Source organism: Periplaneta americana, chromosome 12, assembly GCF_040183065.1.
Source record: "Periplaneta americana isolate PAMFEO1 chromosome 12, P.americana_PAMFEO1_priV1, whole genome shotgun sequence".
NCBI classification, from domain to species: Eukaryota; Metazoa; Arthropoda; class Insecta; order Blattodea; family Blattidae; genus Periplaneta; species Periplaneta americana.
This window is the reverse complement of record NC_091128.1, coordinates 163,332,246-163,350,615: the sequence shown is the minus strand read 5'-3', so window position 1 is coordinate 163,350,615 and position 18,370 is coordinate 163,332,246. Positions and strand designations below refer to the sequence as shown.

General features: G+C 35.5%; 2 protein-coding genes across 4 annotated transcripts in view; one reads left to right on the top strand and one right to left on the bottom strand.

Annotated features, from left to right (window-relative positions):
* Positions 1–9,998, bottom strand: part of usp (ultraspiracle) — a 223,447-nt gene extending 213,449 nt beyond the window's left edge. The window contains exon 1 of the mRNA XM_069842483.1: positions 9,843–9,998. Within this exon, the coding sequence (XP_069698584.1) occupies positions 9,843–9,861 (19 nt within the window). The 5' untranslated portion in view covers positions 9,862–9,998. The remainder of the gene's footprint in view (positions 1–9,842) is intronic.
* Positions 215–17,752, top strand: brn (beta-1,3-galactosyltransferase brn). 3 transcript variants are annotated; one of them, XM_069842485.1, is made up of 3 exons: positions 10,142–10,344; positions 10,807–10,845; positions 16,080–17,752. In XM_069842485.1, the coding sequence occupies exons 2-3, from the start codon at positions 10,808–10,810 to the stop codon at positions 17,266–17,268; spliced, it is 1,227 nt and encodes a 408-aa protein (XP_069698586.1). In that variant the 5' UTR covers positions 10,142–10,344; position 10,807; the 3' UTR covers positions 17,269–17,752. The 3 variants fall into 3 exon arrangements, with proteins under 3 accessions (XP_069698588.1, XP_069698586.1, XP_069698587.1); XM_069842487.1 differs by lacking the exons at positions 10,142–10,344; positions 10,807–10,845 and adding an exon at positions 215–352; XM_069842486.1 differs by lacking the exon at positions 10,807–10,845 and having other exon boundaries at positions 10,143–10,344.
* The last annotated feature ends 618 nt before the right edge of the window (positions 17,753–18,370 follow it).

The following is an 18,370-nucleotide window of genomic DNA, read 5'->3' as shown; positions in this document are numbered from 1 at the left end:
AACAAGTACGCAATAGATGAGCTGGCCGCTTCGTATGGGCATGTGGTATTGCGACTACCACCGTACCATTGTGTTCTTAATCCGATAGAGATGGTGTGGTCGCAAGTGAGGCGGAAAGTAGCATCGCAAAATCTAGAAGGCCGTCCTATGAGTGAACTAAACCGAATTCTAAGTGAGGGCTTTGACAGTGTCACTATTCAAAACTGGGAAAATTACGTAAAACGCGTGGAAGAAATTGAAGATGGATACCGACAAATTCAATGCGTTTTCGATGACGGAACAATCTCCATCGAAATGAATGATTCTTCAACAGATGACTCAGAGGAAGAAGACAGCTGTGTTTTCATAACAGGTATGTTGGAATAACATTTCTTAAGGGAAGATGTAGGCAAAATTATTTTCAATTAAATATATATATATATATATATATATATATATATATATATATATATATATTTTAATTTTTGTATTATTAGACAGTTTTAGGCCTATTTAATAACCTCGCAAAGTTTTAGATCCTAAATTCACCCAGAAGTGATCTATAAAATTTAAATGCCAATAGATACAAAAATTTAAATACCAACATATATAAGGCTTTGTACAGATACGGAAATAAAATTTAGAGCTCCCTTATTGTATAAGCTTCGCTTAGAACACACTGCGCATGTGCAGTAAACAAGAGCCCCTGTTTATATGCTACTTGTGGATAGTCGTGTGAAACTGTTGTCTACATACAGGTGAACTCCCATCAAAACTCGCTCCGAATTTTAATTTTGTATCTGTAAAAATATAGTAGATTCAAAACCGGTTTTACTTATGTTAAATTTTCCATGTTTAGGCACAAATTTACTGAAACTACAATTATGAAATTTTGCATTAAGATGTAACCAACATGTATAAATTTATGCAAGGATATTTTAATAGTCCGCGTAGAAGCAATTTTTACCCATCACCAGCATTACTTCTAGAGCTACTTTTTTTTTTGTCAACCCAAAAGTAGTGCCACCTCATTCTAGTGCCGAAGTCATGAAAGCATGGAGCCCTACCTCCATGAACCCCAAGCACCTTCATGGCGTGTAAAGGGTGAAACCTTTATCTTCATCTTTTCAGACTTACGTGTCACGTTAACTTTGAAAATATCTATAAATTGTGGTACACTGACGTTCAAAGATATCTGAACTACGATTTTATGATCGAGTAAGCGAACTTTCCAACCATGAGATAAGTCATCATAACCAAAGACATAAAATAAATTGACAAACTCTGAAAGAGTTCCGCTAGTTCTCAATAGCTGGCACCATTATTGGGAAGGTTAAAAAAGTGTCAGGGAAAATGGTTATGTAGATTAAGCATAAATTATTCTCATAACTGACAATATCAGCGGTTTCCTGCTAAACCCAGTGTTGTTTTACAATCAGTAAAGTGAGATGAAAAATTGAATTCTATAATGCGGATATATTTATGTACGATTGGCGACACTGACTATTATCTTCATCTACTCATAGAAGTAATAACTAAACAAGCCACACTTACACCAACAAATTATCGATCACTATCGATCAGTAGGGTCATATATCTTTGAACGTCAGTACACATGTCTCCTACATTAACTCTGTTGAAGATTTAGAAGGGGACAGAAAGATCACTCCCGAAATGATAGGCGGGCGAGCAAATGAACATGATGGCGAAACCAACTATGACTCTTTTCACTTTATATCTTAAGTTCAAAAACCTATTTCTCTCTATTACTACATATGCTAGTGGATCGTAGTGATATGTAGTTATCATCAGGTTAAATTTTATTTTGCAAATTTTGTTTCGAATTTCGCCACTGTGAAAAAATGCAACGACTATCAATTACTTTCTGACTATCACGTTGACAGCATCGTTTGTCTTTGAAGACTCTGTCAACATTCATGAAACGAAAGTTACTACTTACTTACTTACTTACAAATGGCTTTTAAGGAACCCGAAGGTTCATTGCCGCCCTAACATAAGCCCGCCAGCGGTCCCTATCCTGTGCAAGATTAATCCAGTCTCTATCATCATACCCCACCTCCCTCAAATCCATTTTAATATTATCCTCCCATCTACGTCTCGGCCTCCCTAAAGGTCTTTTTCCCTCCGGTCTCCCAACTAACACTCTATATGCATTTCTGGATTCGCCCATACGTGCTACATGCCCTGCCCATCTCAAACGTCTGGATTTAATGTTCCTAATTATGTCAGATGAAGAATACAATGCGTGCAGTTCTGTGTTGTGTAACTTTCTCCATTCTCCTGTAACTTCATCCCGCTTAGCCCCAAATATTTTCCTTAGCACCTTATTCTCAAACACCCTGAACCTATGTTCCTCTCTCAGAGTGAGAGTCCAAGTTTCACAACCATACAGAAGAACCGGTAATATAACTGTTTTATAAATTCTAACTTTCAGATTTTTGGACAGCAGACTGGATGATAAGAGCTTCTCAACCGAATAATAACACGCATTTCCCATATTTATTCTGCGTTTAATTTCCTCCCGAGTGTCATTTATATTTGTTACTGTTGCTCCAAGATATTTGAATTTTTCCACCTCTTCGAAGGATAAATCTCCAATTTTTATATTTCCATTTCGTACAATATTCTGGTCACGAGACATAATCATATACTTTGTCTTTTCGGGATTTACTTCCAAACCGATCGCTCTACTTGCTTCAAGTAAAATTTCCGTGTTTTCCCTAATCGTTTGTGTATTTTCTCCTAACATATTCACATCATCCGCATAGACAAGAAGCTGACGTAACCCGTTCAATTCCAAACCCTGCATGTTATCCTGAACTTTCCTAATGGCATATTCTAGAGCAAAGTTAAAAAGTAAAGGTGATAGTGCATCTCCCTGCTTTAGCCCGCAGTGAATTGGAAAAGCATCAGATAGAAACTGACCTATACGGACTCTGCTGTATGTTTCACTGAGACACATTTTAATTAATCGAACTAGTTTCTTGGGAATACCAAATTCAATAAGAATATCATATAATACTTCCCTCTTAACCGAGTCATAAGCCTTTTTGAAATCTATGAATAACTGATGTACTGTACCCTTATACTCCCATTTTTTCTCCATTATCTGTCGAATACAAAAAATCTGATCAATAGTCGATCTATTACGCCGAAAACCGCACTGATGATCCCCAATAATTTCATCTACGTACGGAGTTAATCTTCTCAAAAGAATATTGGACAAAATTTTGTACGACGTCAACAAAAGTGATATTCCTCGAAAGTTACCACAGTTGGTTTTGTCCCCCTTTTTAAAAATAGGTACAATTATGGACTCCTTCCATTGTTCTGGTACAATTTCCTTTTCCCAAATAGCAAGTACAAGAAACGAAAGTTACTAGCGAGTGTTATTTCAAATTTATACGTAATTAATAATATTAATATTAATTGCAGTAATAAATAAACAACACACATTTTAAAGTGGTATTCGGTTTTCGAAGTTCGTACTAATCATTGCATGTGGTCAAAGAAATTAACTTTTACGTTAGGTACCATGGATCGTAAACTGCTTATTCAAATCAATTAATTTCATGTTGCCAGACAAAATACATTTTAATGTTAGATTAATCAATCAAATAAATTATTATTATTATTATTATTATTATTATTATTATTATTATTATTATTATTATTATTATTATTATTACTTCATTACGTAGCATTGTGGTTTTACCTGCTTTGATGATATCTGTTAACAGCTGACAACTTTGAAAAAACGACCATATTAGTTTAGGAAATGATCTACTACTTATATCACCACACCTGTGGAGTAACGGTCAGCGCGTCTGGCCGCGAAACCACGTGGCCCGGGTTCGAATCCCGGTCGGGGCAAGTTATCTGGATGAAGTTTTTTTCGGGGTTCTCCCTCAACCCAATACGAGCAAATGCTGGGTAACTTTCGGTGTTGAACCCCGGACTCATTATCACCTTCATATCATTCAGACGCTAAATAACCTAGATGTTGATACAGCGTCGTAAAATAACCCCATAAAAAATAATTATATCGCGGAAAATGACAGTCAACACACCGGAAAGTTTGCCTACAGTCGTGTTCTAATCTGACCCATCCATGCATAAGCTGCACTTCTGCAACTGGTCGTATAATATACCTACTATTGAGGTGTTTACATGATGTTATAGAATTTTTAGATATATTGAATACTAGTAACGGCATTTCACGCTATGTTTAAGGAAAACTGTCTATAGTATAGATCAGTGGTTCCCAAATTCTTTGAAGACGCGATCTAGTTTTGGGAGAGACTTTTGTTTGTGGACTCCCCGTCACCCTACTACGGTACCGGCACAGTCTAGTACAGGGACATCATTTTATTTTTACTTCAATTTTTATTGTACCTGAGTTTTTGAATGTACTTCACTCCCACCCCTTCTACTAGTAAACTTCCAACCGTTCACGACATAGAGCCGAGGGCGCGTAAGCAGTACTGAGTTAGGAGTATAGTACGTTCCAGAAATATGTTCGCGTTCTCCAGTGACGAAAGAGCTTTCAATATGGAATCATATTTTCACACAGGTACTGTCGTCTGTTTGTCGCATCCCGGTTTTCCCCACCTGCTTCTGTTCCCCCAATGTAAAGTATAGTAGCTGGGCTGTCTTAGCTCTTTTCTGAATACATTAATTTCTGTTAGGAATTGGACGTCTACGTAATATTATACAACTGATTAAAATAACTTAAATAAAAGGGCCTCGTTAAGTAATTAACTGTCACGTGATTCACACCCCTTTCTACGACCCTGCGACAAAACAACTTGAACGGACAGTAGATAGCATTTCTGAGTAATTTTATCTTTTCGGATCGGGCAGAAGTGAAGATTTAATTTACAATACGTAAGGTACTCTTTTATAGAGTAGGTACAGAATTATTTCAACATGAGTTACTCGTACGAAGGACGAAACTGGTAATTGGAATTAGGTACAATAGTCTATAGTGTGATAATATGCACAAAAGAACTGAAGCATGTATCGAAATGAACGGCCACCATTTTAAAAAATGTGTTTAAATATCCATATTATGATTGTTTTTCAATTTAACTTCATTCTCTATATTGTACGCTAATGAGCTGTAAAGTACAATATACATTGCATAATTAATACGTCCGAATGGATAGCTCAGTTGGTGAGTAAAAACACTAAGTGGTAATACAGTACTGTATTTTGATTAAACAAAAGCCTAGTGAAAATTATCAAACTCAAAATTGTGATATTTCCTAGTTTACATAATTGGATGAACTAATTTTCTTCCCTCCTATACCTAGTAAAGTGATTTGTATTTTACGCCAGTAGCATCGAACTCCAGTCGTGGAAGGGGTAGCAAACGGTGTTTCCTGTTTCAATCGTTAATAGAAAGGTATAGCCAGATTAATATTAAAAATGTTAGTAAAAATAAAATGATGTCCCTGTATATACCATCACGAAGCTCAATACGTAGTAAATATGCAGCCATAGATAGTTGCTAACCACTACGATCGCTACTATCGCCTCATTACAGACGATGCGAAATAGTACCGGCACAGTCTTTTGTTCCTACTGTGCTCCAACCACGTGAAAGTCTCTGCCGGATGAGACGAAGGGAAGTAATGCTGTGAATGAATGTTGATGTCATAAGATGTCATAAGGTCACACACGTGGGTACTCGTATCTTTATTGGCTCGCTGTCACAGCACAAACAATAACATTGATACACACATGTTTATACTACAAAATTAGATCACTGTTAATCTCCTGGTCTTTTAATCTCTCCATACAGGAAATAAGAAATGCAGGAGAGCGAATGGTTTTTAAACTGACGTTATAACGATAAAATTATATATCTACTTCGCTCCAATAGATGACGCAATAGTAAGCACATTCCTTTCACGGTTAATCTCCTGGTTGGAGAACAGTGGTACCCTCAACAACTCAAGCTTCGTGACTGTATATACTAGACTGTGGTACCGGTACTTAATCCCATCAGAAAATACAAATCGTTGTAAACTCAAAAACAACGATACTTCTACTCGAAACCTGGTCGACAGCACCTAACAAAAAGAAATTTGATTCATTCCAGAGCATTAAAGAACTTATGAAACATTTCGCTACGTATGATACGGCAAAATACAGAGTGGCCCACTTAATTCTTTCACCTTCGATAGCGAGTGAAATATTTCAGATATGCTGTACACAAACCGATAGTTACAAGTTAAATTACATCGAAGGGGACATCTGATACACGTAGGCCTAATGTATTTTTTTTTTTACATGAAGTAATTTTCAAAATATTAGAATCAACTTTTTTTAATGAGAACCAACTATCTTCTGTATTCCAAATGTTGCGTTAGCTCTGTCTAACAACAACAGACTTCTTTAGAAACTGTTTGAATGTCACCGGGAAGTGTAAATATAAACAATACATGACGCACACTTCTTTATGTATTGTTCCCACATTTTTTCAACTTTTAAAATACAGTAACTCTCGCAGTACTTCAGATATTCGCTTGAAATTTCATATTTGTAACATAACTTAATGGACAATTTCAATTCAGAATTCCTTATGTCACACAAATGTTTCAATTTTTTACGTTAAATATCGGTATTAAAGTGATATCTAATAATAATTTTAAAGAGCTCTCAATTAAGTCTTCCGAAAATTTCCGCATTAGATTGGTTGCACGCTTCTTAAGCTCTCATTTGAGCTCTACAACATGCATTAGTGTCAAAGAAAGATGGAGTTAACTCGTTCTGTAACTGTAATACCTTAATTCATAAATTTTTTTTAGATTTATCACTCCTAATCTGTCCAAAAATTCTCAAAGTAACATTTTAATCTTAATTTTCAAGACTTCTCATAATTTTTATCCATTTAAGGGAACTTTTTTTTCTTTTTTTTTTTTATGTTTAATATTGGTCGACCAGCAAACTTGCTATACAGACCACTGTTAAATAATGGAATATCACATGCAGAATATCATGTTGAGGTTGGCTCTAAAGGCTCCTCTAATTAATTTTAATTAATTAATTAATTAAACATTTTTGTCAATTATGTGAACAAAAATATGATGATTTCTGTGTCAAATTTATGAAGAGTCGTCCTGGGTAGTCTGAACGTATGGCCGTTGTGTATGAGTGAAGAAATTTTGCTATTACTTTTCAACTTTTCAATCTATCAATTTACAGTTTTTATAGCAGACACCCAATATTTCCAGGTATATTTTGGCTTTTAGCTTATCTTTCTACCTCATATACTTACTTGATTTTATAAAAGAATTTTAAACCCGGAAAGCATTAATTAAATTTAACAATAAAAACAAAGGTAGGTTATTTAAGGAACATTTTTCTCGGAAACTCTTTGCGGTACAGGTTCCTAAAACTTCAAGCATATTTCCAATGCAGCTGACTATATTTTCTGTCATTTTCATAACATTATGAATATTCGTCGAGTAGAAAAAAAAAATTATTTTCCATTCTGAAAAAAAAATATTTAAAAATTTAATTTTTTCAAACTTTCATGGATGTAAAATTCATAATAATTATGAAAACTGTGTGAAAGTGGCCATGTTCCTTCATTATCATATGAAATAGGAGTATGTAAAATTCCAGCCTCCTAACCCCAGTAGTTCCTGAGAAAATTGTTCCTAAAAGACGCTTGTTTTTAACTTAAATTTAATTACTATCTTAGCCACTGGCGTGGCTCAGTCGGTTAAGGCACTTGCCTGCCGGTCTGAAGTTGCGTTCGGGCGCGGGTTCGATCCCCGCTTGGGCTGATTACCTGGTTGGGTTTTTTCCGAGGTTTTCCCCAAACGTAAGGTGAATTCCAGGTAATCTATGGCGAATCCTCGGCCTCATCTCGCCAAATACCATCTCGTTATCATCAATATCATCGACGCTAAATAACCTAGTAGTTGATACAGCGTCGTTAAATAACCAACTTAAAAAAATACTATCTTTCAGGTTTAAAACTTTTTATAAAATCAATTACATGAGGTAGAAAGATAATCTAAAAAGCAAAACATACCTACAAATATTGTATGTATTCTGTGAAAATTGTAAAGTGACAGATTCAAAAGTTGAAAAGTAATTGCAAAATTTCTTCGCTTTTGCGCAACAGCCATACGCTCAGAATGCTCCCTTAAACCATTTTATAGACACAAAACCAAAAGGTGTTTTCACAGGTCCTGCTCCTTAAAGAAAATTAAGTTTTTCTCTTCCAAGAATTTTTTCAATTTGTATTAATTCTAGAGACGGTGAGGTATGATTTTCAAAGAAAAGAAATGAACAACTCTGTAACAAGGATTCGTCAAAAGCCTGAAACTCATAGTAACTGTATGTTCTATTTCATTTTACTTATACATGACTGTACTAGAAGTAACTGCCCCACAACTGGACTAGTAGGAATATGAACTCCAGTCTTCAGTGTACAAAAATAGCCATTCAGCTAACGGTGAGCATACTACTTCAACATCGATACACTGTCATATTTCCGAAAAAAAAAATATGGGATCAACTTTTATATCCTGTGTCGTAGAAATCTGCCGCCTGGGATCGGAACCAGTGTGTGACAGCTGTCTGCATCTCTCGGTTGATCCCACGGTATGACAAAATAATGTCTAATTCTGGTGGAGGATATGTTAAAAAATTGCTCAATTGCTGTATCTTTCAATAAATATTTCCATGAAATTGTATTTTCTTTCTGTAAACGGTCCCATGGAGGAAACTTACTTTCTTGACGGTCCTCGGAATTGTGTTCGAGTGGCCAGAATTTGTATAAGCACTTGTTTCGACATTATTAACATGGTGGAAGAAAAAAATTAACCTTTATATCTGTCCCTATGAAAATGTTTGCTTGTTGGATGCACCAGTCTTTCAGATTTTCCCCATCTTCAAACACTTGCCCACATACAGTAGAATATGACTTATAACAAAATATGCAATTTCGCACTTGGTGTAAGTGAACATAGCACTAGTAAGCAATATTATACCCATACTGGTTACATTACTGGAACTATGGCCTTAAGTAAAATGACCATCCTCCAATGGGGAATGTATTGTTCTATATATTAACGACAAAGGAATCCAGGGTACCGTGGGTAAAATTAAAAATCTGCCTTATAAATCTCATAGGATCTGCGAGGAATTGATACCCAGTCACTTCGGTCAAAATAATTTCATTGAAGGTTTTCGGAGAAGCATACATATTCAACAATAAGGCATCGCAATAATATGTACCACAAGTTTATTTTATATACATGGTACATTCCGAAACAGAGCACAAAAAAATACGGACCAAATGCACTGACATAAGACATCGTGCCTTGCATTGTAGCGACACCTATGATTCAGTTCAAGAACTAGGTGCATTAGGTATATTACAACAGAACCACTCTGCTGTTACAAACAGTGGTTAACACATGGCATTAAGAAATATTGAACGAGAATGCCACCTCTTTTACGAATGTTGTGATTTATGACAGTACTACATGTTTATCAATTTCCAGCACCTACTTCACCTAGTCTAGAATATTCATGTGCCAAACCACCACAACAGTATTGAAGTACACACAGACTATAAATAAATCATGTTTGAATATCTCGACAACAAATAAGGTATAAATATGAATATTTAAAACTTATAGGATACTCTATAACTACAAAATTCAACGCTACTTCTGAGGCAAAACTCCCCCAAAATTAAAAGAAACGCGGTCACTGAACTAGGTCTGTCTACGACCCTGACACTGCCATTGCCCTCAATGTTGTCAAAAATTTGTCTCTGCTAAGTAGATTGGTAAGATAAAAGTTGCACCTACCTCTCTCGCTTCCTTCCATTTCAATGTAAGCTTTCCTTGTAATCAATCCGTGGCTGATTATCACCGAAATTCAAATAATATATTACAATTATACCTTTTTCAACCCACTTTGCTCCCAACAAACATGGCCGGATCTCAATCATAACACCCCAAGGTCGTTGAACTGTATAAATGTCATAAAACTGTCAAATAAGTACCTTCATTATAAAACAATAATATTTAAAAGATGCAATTTGTTGTGTCTTTGAGAATATGATAAGTAAATATCATATCATTACAACAAATACTAGCATGACTGAGTAGTGGCAAGTTTACAAACAAGATGGCTGCGCCCTGTATACAAAACTTATCTATCAAATAATTATTTATCAAATTATGTTGTGATAGCTTACTAAAATACAATGATAAAATGTCACTACATTGAGAGATAATGAAAAAGAAAAATATTTTTTCTTTCGTCTTCTGGAAGATACTCATTCTTTAATCACAACTTACAGAAAGTGTAAGTATTTTAGTACGTTGGGTTATCAGACGAGTTTTTGGTATTACATAACATAATTTCGCATATTCTGAGTGGTAAAGATACTAATGAACCTGCGAATGTGTTTTGATCAATTTAGAGTAGCTGGAAATTTATCCATAGTTTGCTTTCGTTTCTACCTCGAAGAGAAAATATCATATAGCCTACCGGAGAGTTTTCCAAAATAAACAACAAAGAGAACTTCGAAAAACTTCCCAATTTGTCGTAAGACAAGAAAAAGGAATTCATATAGGAACTTATGTTTAATAATATATAAAATACCGCGCGCAATAGGATGATAATTTGGAAATGTGATCATGTAAATTTGCTAATCATTTCAACTTTTTGGTAGATACCGGTAGTTGACAGTTGCGCTTACGCTTCCATTTGCTAAACTCTTCCGCTGTCATTAACAAGAATAACGTACACCATCTATTGTTACAGAATGGGGAACAAGTATGACAACATTCGTCAGTCATACAGGTACGTTCGTCATCATATGGCCTGGTTTAATTAACATCCGTGCTGTAGGCTAATCATACTAATTATAATTAATCTCCTGGCATAGGTTAGAACTGTATTTTGTACTTTTTTTGTACTTGGTGAACTATTGTGTTTACACATTATATATGAACGCAGATATTGTCATGCATACATTTCAGCGTCTCGTCACTAATTTTGCTCATGCCAACTATTGCGAAAGGCGACACAAACTTGGATACGAGTAGGCCTACACCACTTCCCAGCATTCTTTTGTCTCTAGAAGTCGAAGAGAGCCAAAATAATGGACTTAATAGCAAAGTTCAGTTATTAACTAAAATTATAGGCCTACTATAAAACGAAATGTTAAAGAAAGTTAATAGTTCACCCATTTGGGTTGCAATCTCATTATTTACGATTACTAATGTTGAAAATAAACTTTCTAAATATTAACAGTATTAACGAATATGTACATAGACCTATTAAATAACATTATAAAGAGGGCATCCCTTGAAAGATAAGTTACATACCATCTTTTTTTTATACACATAAGGTCTCAGATACTGTTGCTAACTTGACAGCAGCCAAGAAGAATCTAAATACATTTAATTTTTAAGACCAATAAATTATTGCAGATCGTTATTCATTGTGGCCTTGTGTTGTTAAAGGTATTCACATGTATTCGTTTTGCGCTGCTGGAGTCATCCTCCATATGTATAACATGTCCTTCCCAATTTAATCTTCTGGTCTATATATCTAAAATTTATGGTTGATTATAAAGTTGATTATAGGTGCTAAAAATCGGGAAAATATTTATTTTCATGTGCTAGAAATCGGGAAAATATTTATTTTCATGTGCTAGAAATCGGGAAAATATGTGAAAAAAAAAAAGAAAAAATATTTAATTATGTTTCAATTAATATAAACAATATGCAATACTCACTGATATAAAATTATGCTGTCTGCTGAAGAATTACAGTACACAATGGGATTCATCCTCAAGTTGTCCATCACAAATGACACAATTATCGCGGAACACTGTCTTGTGCTCAGCCCTGGCCGTTGAGAAACAATGTCTCCCTAGAGACATATTTATGATTGAAAACGAAGACTGAGTGCTATAAAAAGAGAATGATTAGCCTGACTTCTAGGCTTTATTAAATTAAACAGAACTGTACTCTCATATCATATATACTAGCCGTGCCCGTGCGCTCCCCTGCACCCGTTAGAAATAAATATAAAGTAATTACATAATTAAAATAGGACGTTTGATCCAGGGAACAACCTTTACAACAGCACAAGATAATCTGCTTTGCTCATTACCCAATTTTTTTTGCATTGCATTTATTGCATATATATTTTATGTATTTTAACACGATTCAATTGAGCATAGTTAAAATTTGAATTATAAAATAATAGATTGCTAAGCTAACGTACTATTACTGCTTACTAAATCAATACACTCTCGTTGTTCGTTAATTCTCTGAGATAAAAGTGAATATGTTCATAAACATTATTTTCAGAAATACAGAAAACGAATGTACAAAATAGCCTATCAAATTTTCTGTCCATAAGAAGCTATTTTAATCTTACCTGTCCTCGATTTACTCAGACGTTACTGTAATAACATTATAGCATTATGTCCATCCAGAGAAACTACACTTTCCAATGGTGAAATAATAATTAATTATACAAATCGGTTAATTTAGCTTCTGATATTACTTCATACAAACACAGAAACATTCTCTGTAGGCTGTGTTTAATAGCTTTCGATTGTTGATGTCCAAGGCTCCTTATAGACGAAGTCATTTGTTCTTAATTCATTGCACCGTCTTAGCTGGCGTTATTTTAATTTTAAAACTCATTTATCTCATTAATTATCAGTCCTATCAAAATTTTGTAAAGAATAAAACTTATCGGAAATCAATTTTGAAGAAACGTTTGTTATGTAACATTTTTCACAAAAATCAATAATAAGCGAGATATTTCGATTTATTTAATTCAGGCCCCCTTATAACCTCCCTTTTAAATAATGTATTTTGAATGCCATATAGCCTAAAATCTAAGTTACAACAAACTTAATTTATATTACAATTTTCATATAAATCGATTCAGCCATTATCGCGTGAAAAGGTAACAAACATACTGACAGACATACAAACAAACATTTCAAAAATGCGATTTTCGGTTTCAGGGTGGTTAATTATATATGTTAGGACCAATTATTTTTGGAAAATCGAAAATTACCAGAAAAATTTCGGCTACAGATTTATTATTAGTATAGATTTAAGTTTATCACAACAATGAAACAAAAGAATCTCAATACTATAACATTGACAAGAGGTTGTAATTACAGAGAGGTTCCAAAAATTTTACTCTACTAGCACAGCCTAGTATATACAGTCACGAAGCTCAATACGTAGTAAATATGCATCCATAGATAGTTGCTGACCACCAGAATCGCTACTATCGCCTCATTACAGACAATGCAAAATAGTACTGGCAGTCTATTGTTCCTAGTACCCTCAAAACTCAAGCTTCGTGACTGTATATACTAGACTGTGCTAGTACACTGAGGCAGCTGATGTTTATGAAATTATAATTGCTTCCTGAATAACATTATGATAACTTACAAGGCACTCCTAAATGACACATAAATGTTTATGTATGTTAGTTACACCAACAATTTTTTAGTGGTGACAGTTCTTATCACTTGTGGTGAGAAAGCAAACTGCAGTTTCACAGGTCACAGATAGGCAATTCTGAGAAACAGTTACCAGCTGTCACATCTAAGCAACTGTGCAACTGCACTGAACATTCGAGCGATGATTAATCTGAAATGGGGCTTTTGTCGAAAATTATTTGATGGAAACTAAATGAAAGATGAAAAATCAAAATTTTAAATATAGTCTACATCATATTTTTAAGTATATACGTAAGTAAACTTTTTCCATGTAGTCACCGTTTGAGTCCAGATATGTACCATATCAAGGAAGAGTTTTTCAGCTTCCTCTGCAAAGAAATCAGCCACATCTGTATGTGAAGCTTTTTTTTTTTAACTTTTAAAGCATTTTTATATAGATTTAAGGCATGTTATTGGTCATTTTTCAGCCATTTTTAGGCCATCAACATCCGCCTTCTAGTTATCACTCAAAGAAAGTGAATGCTGAGGCCCTTTGTGGTCACCCACAAGCATTAGGGACCCATTGAGTGCAAAACTTGTAATGCGATAGTTTGTTGGTCACATTTTAGCACAGAGTGGTATGCAAAATATGTGGAAGACAAAGTGAAAGCTCAGTTATTTAAAAGTGACAATTTTCCCTAACATTTGAATCCATTTCCTGCCTGCACAAGTCCAAATGTCACAAAAGAAAACTTATCTGATAGACGATCATTAGTAGAGGTGGGTAAAAAATAACACAACAGTTATTTTGGAACTGTTCCAGTCTCGGAACTGTTGCAAAAATGAACAGTATCTCGGAACCTACTTTTCCGATTCCGACTCAGAGTTGCTCACTTGTCCTGCTGTTGCGTGCCTGCAGTACTGCATTGTGCAAGCAAGTCATGTTCTGACTCCGAGACAATAGTGGGAACTCGTTCCGTTGAATCAATGACAGCTCCGGCTAAGGTGAATCTACATAGTTCAACTTTTCTTTCAACTTTACGCATTCAAGCAATGCATGCAAGTTTGATATTCATATTAATAAATATATATACATAGTGAAGGTGACATTCAAAACAATGCACCATGTGGACACAAAATCTTCATGTATCGCAATTGAATGCACATTTTAAACTTGATTCTTTAAATATTTTTCCCAGATGACATGCGTACACACATGGAAAATTGAACCGTGTAGATGTAGCTTTAGACAGTTATACTGTTCTCATTGTTCTTTGTGCCGTACTTCGAACTTCACTGGAACTTGGAACTATGACTTGGTTATGGAGAGAGAAGCATGGATATTAAAATTCTTGAAGTGACACATATTTTAATATAAATAATTGGGAAAGCGGCCATAACTCGTAAGGTTGCAGTAAATATTTAATTAACTATAATGTTCATATTTAATCATTTACCACTTTATTTCACCTTCTCCAATTCGCTATTCAGTTGCAATATTAACCCAAATGTTCCTGAACTATTCATTAGATGCAAATCAAGCTTTCAGGTATAACTCCCTGTAAAGTTGATTTGAATAATTTCGAGGGAAAAATTGTTCCGGGGCCGGGCATCGAACCCGGAACCTTTGGTTGAATGTACCAACGCTCTCCCAACTGAGCTACCCGGGAACTCTACCAGACACGATCCAATTTTTCCCTCTATATCCACAGACCTCAAAGTGGGCTGACAACCGTCAAGCAACCAACATTGAGTGCACACTAACTCTGTGTGACTTAAATTGTGGTTTTCTGTTAACGAACAGTGACGTGTATTATGCAAATCAAGCTTTCAGGTATAACTCCCTGTAAAGTTGATTTGAATAATTTCGAGGGAAAAATTGTTCCGGGGCCGGGTATCGAACCTGAAAGCTTGATTTGCATAATACACGTCACTGTTCATTAACAGAAAGCCACAATTTAAGTCACACAGAGTTAATGTGCACTCAATGTTGGTTGCTTGACGGTTGTCAGCCCACTTTGAGGTCTGTGGATATAGAGGGAAAAATTGGATCGGTGTCTTGTAGAGTTCCCGGGTAGCTCAGTTGGGAGAGCATTGGTACGTTCAACCAAAGGTCCCGGGTTCGATGCCCGGCCCTGGAACAATTTTTCCCTCGAAATTATTCTATTCATTAGATTTTTCTAATTTAGTAAAATAATAAGAGCAGGGTAGGAATTAAAGGTATATGTACAGCTTACAATATTAAAAAACAAGCCATATTAATTTTTTTTTTTCCTGAGCCTATGTCATGCACAAAAGTGAACATTTGTGCAAGGAAAACACTCATTAGCCATTACTATGTAGGCCTATAATAACTATATTTTATAAATTAGTGTGGAAGTTGTTCATGATATCTTTTCACATTACTAGTTTGCAACTGTTATATGGAACATAGTATTTTTTCGAAACCGGAACTGTCGGAACTGTTCTGGGAGGAAAGCAACTTTGCCCATCACTAATCATTAGATCAAAAAAAATTTTCATTTATGACATGATGCAAAAAACCCACAAATTCTGCACCAAGTTGAACATCATGAATGTTTTAAATCTCTAAAAAAAGAATAATTTGTTTCAGGTGGCGAAACGTGCTGAACAAAATGGGTGTCAAGTTTTTATCCCGCCTTAAGATTAAGTATGCCATAGCAAGTGTTTTACTAATTACCACATTGCAATATTTTGGAGCTTTCACCCACATTTTTGAAGTAGATTTTTACACAAGTTTCAATTATCCACTGGAAGGTGACATCCAGAAATATGTCCTGCAACTTCGGAACATGGAAGTACCAGACGTAGCACCTATCAACACCTACAACTACACATTCATCTCTAGCTGTGACAAGAAGTGCCGAGAGACTGATCATTCAGGGAAGTTAAGGCTGGTCTATATTGTGAAATCAGCTGTTAAACATTTTGACAGAAGAATAGCGATAAGAAATTCTTGGGGATTTGAAAAAAGGTTTTCTGACGTTCCCATAAGGACAGTGTTTCTTCTTGGAATTGACCCAGAAAACATTGACCTGCAAGCAGATGTAGAAAAGGAACAACAGAAGTACGGCGACATTATTCAAGCCGGTTTTATCGACTCATACTTCAACAACACAATAAAAACTGTGATGGGCTTCAAGTGGGCTGTGACATTCTGTCCTAATTCTAAATTTTACATGTTTAGTGATGACGACATGTATGTATCAACTAAAAATGCTCTTCGCTTCATTAGAAACCCAACACAGTATCCAGAGTATTTGGAAACGCCAGTAATTGCACTTAAACGTATGAAGAGGGTGCAGTATTCACAAGAAATCATCTCCGTGAAAATCGCTCCTTCAAACAGCAGTGGTGAGAGGAAACTACAGCAGTTTCTAGACTTTGAACTACCAGATGATGCAAGGCTTTTCTCCGGTTATGTGTTCGTCTCGGCACCGCATCGTCACAGGAGCAGCAAGTGGCATGTCAGCCTAGCGGAGTACCCCTATCACATGTGGCCACCCTACGTCACTGCCGGGGCGTACGTTCTGTCCAGGGAAGCCTTGTTCGACATGTACTACACTAGCATGTACACAAAACATTTCCGTTTTGATGATATATTTCTCGGTATAGTAGCTAAGAAAGCGAATATTGAGCCTTTCCACTGCACCCAGTTTCACTACTACAAGAAGGAGTACAATATTTTCAGTTATCGTCATGTGGTGGCATCACACGGTTACGATGATCCAAATGAACTGCTTAAGGTGTGGAACGAACAAAGAAGTGCCGGAAACGCCTAATTCCAATGTGTTGAAGACTTCAGTTTGAGTTTTTTTTGTACAGTATTAATGTGCTCCATTTGCAAGTGAAGGAAAATTTCACACTTTTACATGAACTTTCATCTTCACATACATTTCACTAACTTAAATTGTACATGTTTAAGTATTTGTCAATGCTGAAGGAAGGTTAGGAACAGATGTTTGAATATGCATAATTTATGCTGTAAAATATATTATAAATTAAAAGAATTAAAAAAAGAAGAGTTGCTTCTTCACCACTACCATAACCACAAACATCACGACACTAGAATATGATTGATGTCCAGGGTTCAGCACTTGAGAAGTCATTAACCCTTTGCAACTGATCTCAGCTCAGTTTATAACCATTTCCAATTTGTGTACCTTGTATATTCTGTGAAACCTGGGTTGTATGTAACTGAAGGAAATTATTTACCGTATTTTCTCGAATATCCCGGCACACTTTTTTTTCCGAAATACACAAGTACAGGTGCACGGCTTATTCGAAATGAAGTTGACAACATTGCCCTGTTTTCCTCCAGCTCAACTCCTAAAGTGGTAGCACATACCATTATGCTCCCGTGCGGGTATTACTACTAAAGGTATGAGATTGTGATCCTTTACTTATAGGGAAAACCTTAAAAATTACCAAAAATGTGGAGGAATATGAAATCATGACACATGTTATGTTATTGATGTTGCAATGAGTGCTCATACGATGGGTTTGAAATACAACCTGTTTCAGAAATAGAATATTTATTTATTGCTAACTGAATTGTATTTATGTCTATTTTTAATTTGTCGTGAATACATTTATTATTGAAAGTTTCATTTTGACCTTCCCCCCCCCCCCCAAAAGTAGGGTGTGTGGCTTATTCGAGAAAATATCGTCAATTACACGCAACTCAGAACTCAGGTTTGAATATAAGATAATTTTTCAGTGACTAGGAATCAGTTCAACAGAACACAGAGAGCTGGAAGCATTTAAGGGTTCTTTCAACTACAGTAGAGCATCGATTATCCGAAACAATTGGGAACGGGAGTGTATGGATAACTGGTATTTCGAATAACCAATCATTTACGAAAACAAATTGTACCGGTGTCA

Excerpts from the sequence above, each read along its gene's own strand:
- brn (XM_069842485.1), top strand. The coding sequence starts at position 10,808 with ATGGGGAACAAGTATGACAACATTCGTCAGTCATACAG. Across the intron at positions 10,846-16,079 it reads AACATTCGTCAGTCATACAG|GTGGCGAAACGTGCTGAACA; the intron begins GTACGTTCGTCA and ends AATTTGTTTCAG.